The sequence below is a fragment of the Myotis brandtii genome, unplaced genomic scaffold, assembly GCF_000412655.1.
Source record: "Myotis brandtii unplaced genomic scaffold, ASM41265v1 scaffold8, whole genome shotgun sequence".
NCBI lineage: Eukaryota > Metazoa > Chordata > Mammalia > Chiroptera > Vespertilionidae > Myotis > Myotis brandtii.
In genome coordinates, this window is record NW_005371219.1 from 13,871,199 (window position 1) to 13,881,252 (window position 10,054).

Below are 10,054 nucleotides of genomic sequence, written 5' to 3' on the forward strand. Positions count from 1 at the left end.
GAATGCCATTTAAAAATGTTTTTATTGTGTAATGCCTCTTCTGAGTTAAGGAGAAATAATAGCTTAATCTTATTTTAAATATAGAAACTATTCTGTATATCTTATGTTTGAAATTTTGTTAAAAGTCTCAATATAGAAAAAGTATTTTTATATTAGATTTTATAAACAGCCATGAATACTCAGCAGTGCTTTGATATAACTATAAAATTAAGTATTTACAAACATGAACCAAGATATATTGGAAAACAATTTGAATGAATGCTGTAACTTAATCAATGTAACTAAGACACCAGCTGATGATTTCATACTACATAAAGTAAATGTTAATGTTGTGGAAGCTTCTTTTCTTTTTTTCCTTCTTGGGTAAGATGTTTCTGCCATAGAAGAATTATACATATTCTCTAAACCTTGTAACTTCTATAGACACCATTGTTTCTAACTCCTTTTATTTATCTATTTTTCTGAAAAATAACATTGTATTTTTATTTTATATTTCCTATAGTTATTGATTTGACTAAAATGTGAAGCTTTACTAGGTTCTAGATAAATAAATTGGCCACATTTCTGCTTGATTCAAGTTTATGAAGATATTATCAGAGACTGATATGCAAATTGCTTTACAATGTAATATTTACTATTTCATCATGTTTGGTGCCCAGAAAGTCAATATCAGAACATTACGGATATATCTCAAAGCACCCTTACTTTTCTTAAATAGCTATTATGGGTCTGTCATCCTTGAATTCATTAGGTAAATCACTGTTCAGTTTATTTATAGTTTAAGTGTAGGCCATCATTAGTTCCACAAGCACTCTCTTAGCTCTGTGAAATTGTGTTTCCTTCTCTGTTTCTGAAACTTTATTCTCTCGGTCCCTAAGATAAATCCTTGGCTCAGGTATCCCATGATTTTATAAAGACTAGATTTAGCTTTTCTAAACTGTACTTATCAAAGACTTTTATCATTATTTCCACCCAATTTATATTATTCCAGATAAAATGTCTTATTTGTCACATGGGATTTCTCCTTCCATTTATTTTACTTTTAGGAAACAACTATGGGTTCTGAAATTAAAAACAAAAATTTATATATTTTCACAGTGGAAAATTAGCTTGGCAGTTTTTTTTTTTTACAAGAGTTAACTAGGAATTATGATTTAAAAAATCTATTTGATAGACACAGTAATCTAGTGTTCATTTCATTTATCATTCTCTGGGCCTAGTAAGAGCCATCTTCAGATTTGTAATGGATATCAGAATAGATGGATATCCTCTTAGTTCTAAATAACATTTCTGTTATTAAATTTCTAATACTGAAGTAAAATAGTTGATTGTCAAAAGACAAATACACATTTCATATAACATGTTAAACTAAAGCCCATAACTCACAATCATAAGTTAAAGCTGGATCATCAACTCCCTATTTAAAATCTTTACTCTTTTTTATCTCTTTTTATAATTTTGACCAGATTTAACTTTTTTCATTTTCAAATCCAGCATCGTTAGATTTTGTAAGATGTCTTCAAGTTCATAATTTTCAAAACAATCTTCAGTAAAAAAAAAAAAATCTGCAAAGTTAATGATAGAGGGAGGAAGATAAAACAAATGGAAACTAACTGTACAGATGGGATAAAAAGTCTTCAATTATTGTAACTTTCTATATGTCTATTAATGAAGTTATTCTCAGACCACTGAATTTAGAGTCTTGGAGCAAAGTTTAGAATTGTTTAGACCTGGCTTTGAATAAATACTCTGGCACCAACAATCTGTGAGGCCTTGGCCAAATTATTAACCTCACCAAGCTTTAGTATCTTTATCTACAAAATCATATAGGGACCTGTCAAATGCAGTTGCTATTAAGAGTAAATAAGATAATATATTGATTAGTTTATAGGGAGTCATTAATATGGTAGTTACACTCATCAATATTTCTTTTGTCACCTTTTTCTCACTAATTTTTTCTCTCTTACTAGATCCCAAAGTTTTCCTTATTTCTCTAAATAGCTTTGTAAATTTAATCATCTCACTATAATAGCCTGTCATACAGGGTGTCCCAAAAAATGTATGTATACTTCAATAGCTGGTAGCTCAATTTTGAAAATGAAATACATATGAATAAGCACTCTTATTAATTATTCAAAGTGTGTTTATACATATTTTTAGGACATCCTATATTCTAGATGGCCTCAACAGCCTCCTAAATATGTTGCAGTCCTTTTGTCTCTTCCTGCTTCATTCCTATTTAGGGGGTGTAAGGTGGAGCTTCCTAAGAACTTGGAAATAAGGCTACCTTCTGAAAGTTAAACAGGATGGCATCCAAATACAAATAAGGGAGGTTATTTATTCTTGCATAGAAATAATAATTAAGTGTATATGAGAATAGATGTTGCCTACAGTTAAAGGATGCAACTTGACAAACTTCTTTTGAACTGAGTCTGGGATTAAAGTGTTTATGTAGCATGAACTTGTGCTGTGTTTTTATCTTGTTACTTATAAAACCAGCAAGGGAAACCATCTTAATATGGTTTTATAAGTTTAAAAAAATACCATAGTATAAAATGTTGTAATATTTATGTTTTTATATTCAGGCCCCCATGTGAAATAAAGTAGGTTATTTGTTGCGTTATTTACCTTTCAAAATGAATAAATTTATTGACAGATTGAAAAGTCCAAAAAGAGATAGAGGAAGACATAAACAAATGGAAGAACATACTGTGTTCATGGATTGGTAGAATCAACATCATTAAAATGTCCATACTACCCAAAGAAATCTATAGATTTAATGCAATCCCCATTAAATTACCAACGGCATATTTCACAGACCTAGAACAAACTCTCCGAAAAATTCATGCAGAATAAAAAAAGACCCCGAATAGCCACAGTAATCTTGAGAAAGAAGAACAAAGTTGGAGGGAATCACAATACCAGATATCAAGCTATATTACAAAGCCACGGTTCTCAAAACTGCCTGGTACTGGCACAAGAACAGACATATAGACCAATGAAACAGAACAGAACCGAGAAATCTACACAAGCCAGTATGCTCAATTAATATTTGAGAAAGAAGGCAAGAGCATACAATGGAGTCAAGACAGTCTCTTCAATAAATGGTGTTGGGAAAATTGGACAGATACATACAAAAAAAATGAAACTAGATCACCAACTTACACCATACACAAAAATAAACTCAAAATGGATAAAGGATTTATATGTAAGACCAGAAACCATAAAATCTTAGGAGAATCCATAGTCAGCAAAATATCAGACATTTGTCATAGCAATATCTTTACCAATGCAACTCCTAGGGCAATGGAAACTAAGGAGAAAATAAACAAATGGGACCACATCAAAATAAAAAGCTTCTGCACAGCAAAAGAAACCATCATCAAAACAACAAGAAAGCCAATTGCATGTGAGAACATATTTGCCAATGTTATATCCGATGAGGGCCTAATCTCCAAAATTTATAGGGAACTCATACAACTTAACAAAAGGAAGATAAACAACCCAATCAAAAAATGGGCAAAGGACTTAAATAGACACTTTTTGGAAGAAGACATACAGAGGGCCCAGAGACAGAGAAACATCGAACAGACTGTCAAACTTCAGAGGGAAGGCGGAGTGGGGAGGGGGTGTAAGATCAACCAAAGGACTTGTATGCATGCATATAAGCATAACCAATTGACACAGCCACTAGGGTGGTGAGGGCATGTGCTGGGGGATGGGGGTTGCCGGGGAGATGTCAACTGGGGAAAAAGAGGACATATGTAATACTATATGTAATACTTTAAACAATAAAGAATTTTAATAAATAAAAAATAAATAAACTCTGTTACCTAACCACCAATCTTCCTATTTTTATTCTTCAGAATGCAGCTAGAATTGTCCGTGCTCTTTTTGAAATTGCTCTGAGGAAACGTTGGCCTGCCATGACCTACAAGCTCCTGAATCTTAGTAAAGTCATTGACAAGAGGCTGTGGGGCTGGGCTAGCCCTTTGAGACAGTTTTCAGTCTTACCACCACACATTCTAACAAGATTAGAAGAAAAAAATCTTACTGTGGATAAGCTGAAAGACATGAGGAAAGATGAAATAGGTAAGAAGAAAGCAAAAATGTTTTAATGTGTTCTGTGCACATAAAATATTTCACTGCATGTAAAAGTATTGTGAATTTTCACATTATTCAAGATACATTTTTATGAAATTTCTTTCATATTTATCGAAATTCTAATAGAAGTCCCTCCAAATTTTATGATGTCACTTGAAAGAATTAGCAGTTAAAATGGAATGTAGATCATCACACCCGTAAGTTGAGTATTTTACAAATGGAATCTCAGCTATAAATAATGAGAATTAGTCAATGAAGCTTATCCTCAATTTATTTTTTAATATTTAATTCATTTCAAATTCTTTTGTTATATAAATTAGTATTAGTATATTTAAAAAGTATGCACATTTCTTCAAAGTTTCTAACTGAACTTTATCATTGCACACATATGTATCTTTAATCCCAGTTGTTATTAGTTTCACCAGACCAAATAGCATTTAGACTTATGCTTTTTTTCACATAATATTGAAAAATTATTCCTTCATACATTTCCACTACCTAAACATTTTATTGGACAAACCTACAATGCATTGATTAGGTAATATTTCAGATTTTAAGTGGGTAGATATTACATATGAAGGGAGTCAGCTGAACAAAAATAAGAGGGAGGATTGCTGCTGCAAAACGTCCAAAGATGTGAAGAGAGGCTGAGGTAGCTACTTCACTTGTAGTAAGAAGAACACTTCTAAGGCAGAAGGGAAGTATCAATTAAAATAGCAATGAAGGATATTAACTAGGGAAATTGAGAGTATTCACATTGGAATATCATATGTAAATATGTTACCAACATAAAGAAAATCCACTTTAGTTTCAAATTTGGATGAACATAAAACATTTTATTTATTCATAAATGTACTTTAAAAATTATGAAGAACCAAGAAATATTGATATTATAAACTAATACAAAATAATATTGAATGTAGAAAAAAAATGAAAATATATATAATCTATTTCTACTTAATTTGAACTAGATTAGAAAAATGTTTAAGTGGATAAAGTGGTTAATTGTCTGCTAGATTGACCATATTTAATATTTTATCTTTATGATTTTTTTGGAAATGGGCATAGATGGATGGGTTGTGTTTTATTATTAAAGCATTTCCCATTATATAGGTTTCTGAAATAGAGCTTGTATAAGTTAATGGCTGTTTTCAAAAACCACTACATATTTTTATGATGAATCATAAGCTAGCTAGAAGAAAAGAGGAACTGTTTATAGTAGTTTAAACACTATTAAGTTTCAGTAACTTTAAGAACCCTATTAATAGCTGAAGATACCTTGATAACTAGTTTTCAGAGCTATGAATTGCTAATTCAAGTTAACTATTACAAAATATTCAAACAAGCCAGATCAAGAATGTCAACTATTCTACACAGCAAATAATAAAAGAAGCAATAAAATCACCTTCTCTGAATTCTCATTTACAAGTCAGATTATATTGCTTTTATTCTGTCTGGACACATTTCTTCTATGTGATGTTTTCCTTGTAGGTCACATGCTGCATCATGTGAATATTGGACTCAAGGTCAAACAGTGTGTTCATCAGATTCCTTCTGTTACAATGGAAGCTTCCATTCAGCCCATCACACGGACTGTGCTCCGAGTGACGCTGAGCGTCTGTGCTGATTTCACTTGGAATGATCAGGTAGAAGGGGAAAATACCTATCTCAGTGTTCTGCAAAATGTCTCTGCTGCACATTCAACTATACCTCCTTACATCTGTCCTTAGGCATTTAGAAAATTCTCTCAAAAAATACATATTAAAGATTCATTTAAAACATTGTAGTAATATTTATTCTCATCCTCGAAAAAAATGTGTCGTATAATATATTAATACTAGAGGCCCGGTGCATGGATTCATGCACCAGTGGGGTCCCTCAGCCCGGCCTGTGCCCTCTCACAACCTGGAACCCCTTCGGGGATGTCGGGGATGGAGCCAAAACTGGCAGTCCGATATCCCCCGAGGGATGTACTAGTGCACGAAGTGGCAGGCGGCCGGGGAGGAGCTCGAGCTGGCCTGGGCGCTGTGCCACTCCCGCTCATCCCAGCCCCGCTGTGCCTGCTGCTGCTACTGCTGCCGCTGCCGCCTCCTGCTCCGTAAGCTTGCTGAGCGGTGTTTCCACTGTGAGAGCGCACTGACCACCAGGGGGCAGCTCTTGCATTGAGCGTCTCTGCTCTAGTGGTCAGTGCGCAACCAAAAGGTCTACTGGTCGAACGGTTGACCGGTCACTTAGGGTTTTATATATATAGATGTTAACCAATGAGACCTCTTCAGAACACCTAGGAGAGCTAAAATTTCAACATGGAACAGTCCTTTAGTGCATTCAGCTTCATAGGGACTTTGCTTAAATCTGACTTCTTCCGTTTTCTCTGTTATCTTTGTATTTGCCATCTCTACTTTGTCATTTTAGCCTACTAAAAATTTAAGATTCTCCATGTTGAAGGAGCGAGCCCTTTTAAAATTCTGATGTTTTTCAGACTATCATTGTCTTCTTTTCTTTACCATGAGACTTGGGAAAGAGTGTTCTACATTTTCTCCTGGTCATCTGTTTCTTTCCTGCTGAGACTACTACTTCCATCAAGGATCACCAAAGACTGACTGGTTGCCATAATAAATGGCTTTTTTTTTTAGTTACTTTTTTTACTTCTCTGAACATTCAGCACTATATATAGTCCTTTAAAATGTCCTTCCTTGGCTCCCATCACATTCCTGTTTTTGTTTTCACCCCTTCCTCTGTTCTTCCTTTAATACCTTATGTTATTTATGTGTGAAGATCCGCTCTGGATTCTCTTCATCAGTATTTTTTAAGGTCTATCTTTGTACTGTTACTATGAAGAGAGTAGAATAGAGTTATAGATAAGCAAGTAAGATTCAGTCCTTTCTTTCAAGAGGCCCATGGAGGAAGACAAGTAAATCAGTAATGTAGTATAGCAATATTTACTTTACATGATTATCATAGTGTATGCAGATACCTTTTGCATTACGTGATCTTCGTATATCTGTAATGTAAAAGAGTTTTATTCAGCAACATGCTCTAAAATTACACAAACATATTCCTATCCCAAATCTGTTGGTTTTAAAGTGGTCTGACCTTCAATTTCTTCAGTTTCCTTGTCTGTAAACATAATAATTATCTTTCTCACAGAATTTCTATGAGAACTAGATGATACAAAATTATATTTAATATTTCTATCAAAAATTTTACATAAAATACAAAATTGTAGTTAGTCATAAACTCATATTTCAAATTTTATATTTAATGTAGTGTTTTTGAAATGCATAAAACTTTCATATTTTTTCCACAGTTTTTTTCTGTCAGAATTTAAAATAAAGATTCCAACAGTTTGGTTTAATTCATCAGTAACTCTTAATTAGAATGCTGTTGGCTGCAAGAATAAAAAACATGACTTGTCTCAAACTGACTCAAGCAAGAAAATATATTATCTTTCACAATAAAAGGTCCACAGGTAGAATAGGCCATAAAGATGACTGAGTCTTCTATCTAATCAGATAATTCAGGGCTGAGGGTCTGCATATCTTTTTGCTCTGCTGACACTGTTATGTACTCCCTAAATGTTTTCATGCTTTTTATTTTTTTATAATTTTTAAAAAATTATCACCTGAGGATATGTTTATTGGGTTTAGAGAGAGGGAGAAAGAGAAAGAGAGAAACCTCAATTTGAGAGAGAAACATCAATTGGTTGCCTCCTGTACATGCCCCAACCAGGGATGTGCCCTGACCGCGATCAAACCTGCAACCTTTTTGGTGTGTGGGGTGACGTTCCAACCAATGGAGCCACCAGGCCAGGGCACTTTTTCATGCTTCTCTGTTCACGTTTGAAGAGAGAGGGAAACACCCCACTGCACCTGTCCAGAGCATGAACTATAAGACCTTTCCTTTAGTCTAATTGGGCCAGTCTTGGGCATGTGCCTATCCTTACCACAATCGTGATGAGTTTATGCTAATCAAAATTATTGCAGGAAATGGGCTCCTCTTCTGAGTCACTTGAAAGAGAGATGAATACTGAATAAGAATGGACTTTTTTAGGAAAAACGGAAAACAGAAAAAGAGCGAGGAATGGATATTCAAAAAAAATGGTATCCAATGGAATGTGACTTGTCTATAAAAAAGAAATGAAGTACTGATGTATACTTTAATATGAATGACTTTGAAAACATTATATTAAGTGAAAGAAGTCAGATACAAATGACCATATATTAAATGATTCCATTTATATGATATGCCCAGGATAGGCAGATCTATAGAGATTACCAAGGAATGGAGATTGGGGGGGGGGGGGGGGGGGGGGGGAAAGATAGGTAGTGACTGTTAATAAGTTTTCTTTTTAGGGTGATGAAAATGTTCTAAAATTTGATTATACAACTTTGTAAATATATTAAAACCATTGAATTCTATATTTTATATGTAAACTTTGATATAGCAATAAAGTTGTTGGAAACAATAGGTTCTTGGTATGCAAACAACAGTATATTCCTTACTTGAGTTACAATATACATAGTATAAAGATACTATTTTTCTTCTAGGTCCATGGGACAGTAGGAGAACCCTGGTGGATTTGGGTAGAAGATCCTACAAATGATCATATTTATCATTCAGAGTATTTTCTAGTTCTTAAAAAACAGGTAAAATATCTATGTATGGCCAAATCCTTATTATGTTGCTATCATAAGTAGAAAATATAAACTAACAATTTCTGCTTTTGCTTATTTTTCTATAATTTCTAGTGTCATTAAAGCTTTATTTATTTATGTTTCTGTGTGATTTTAAAAGAAAAGAATACTTACATGTTACAGTATTGATAAACTCAATGTGATCTTAGTTTGAGAAATTAAATTGTAATCTTTAACATTGTTTGAGGCATGGCTTTCAGATGGATGGAATATATGAAATAAGTGGGATAAATAATATAAAAAGTTAAATATATAAGAAATAAGAAGAACTTTTGGTGCTACATAACACTGTACTAAATAGTATTGAAAGACATTGTTATTTTTTAAAAAATTTTGAACACAAAGCTCAGCTTTATTTACATAAATACATTGGCAAAAAGGATAGGAGAAAAGGGGGCAAAAAATGAAAGTCTAAAAAGGTAAGAGACACATAGTAGAGTGAGATTCTTAAATGGGTCCATCTAATCACTGCCTTACAAAAGGTAAGTTTCAAATTAACATTTCATAACTCTCACTTTTCAGATACAATTAACAAATAATAATCATCAAATTTTTTAAATTATCCATGAAGCCCACGAGAAACTCAGTTTGTTGCTAGTGCATCTGATTCTGACGCTTCATTCCTAATTTCTCTTTACCAAAGAGAAAGCAGGCTTCAGGCTGGGAGCCTTGGATGGCAGCAGTAGAATTCATAGCAATGTTTTGTCTTCATTTCACTTGTCTTCATAATTACCCTCTATTATGCCAAATGGTGCTGTTTTTCCACCTAAGTGTTTAAAGAAAAATCCTATCTAATAATAGACAAACATGGTAATTGACCATACCTTCTCTACGCCTCCCATTGGCTAATAAGCAAGATATGCAAATTAACCGCCAACAAAGATGGCGGCCAATTTGCATACTGCAGGCAGGGCGGGACAGCACGAGCCGCCAGCATGCCGCCATCCAGCAGGTCCCGGGCGGCAAGGCAGGCGGGACCCAGAAGCCCCAGAAGCTGGCCTGCCTTGCCGCCGGGGACCCAGTGATCGGGTCCAGAAGCCCCAGAAGCCCCTGATATGGCAGTAACTCTGTCAGTAAGCACTCTGAAAGTCAGTGGCATAAATGCACCAATTAAAAGACAGATTATGAGGGTGAATCAAAAACAAAACCCACTTTAAATATAAAGACACATATAGATTAAAAGTAAATGAATTAAGCTGCAGCCTGTTTTGCTCAGTGGATAGAGCATTAGCCCGTGGACTGAAGGGTCCCAGGTT

The 10,054-nt window shown here is 34.1% G+C and overlaps 1 protein-coding gene across 8 annotated transcripts in view; it reads left to right on the forward strand.

Annotated features, from left to right (window-relative positions):
• The window catches only part of ASCC3 (activating signal cointegrator 1 complex subunit 3), a 255,129-nt gene that overhangs the window by 136,295 nt on the left and 108,780 nt on the right, over positions 1 to 10,054 (forward strand). For all 8 annotated transcript variants that reach the window (XM_014531334.1, XM_005883805.2, XM_014531335.1 and 5 more), the window contains 3 exons: positions 3,867 to 4,092; positions 5,596 to 5,750; positions 8,652 to 8,750. In XM_014531334.1, coding sequence (XP_014386820.1) covers positions 3,867 to 4,092; positions 5,596 to 5,750; positions 8,652 to 8,750 — 480 coding nt within the window. The remainder of the gene's footprint in view (positions 1 to 3,866; positions 4,093 to 5,595; positions 5,751 to 8,651; positions 8,751 to 10,054) is intronic.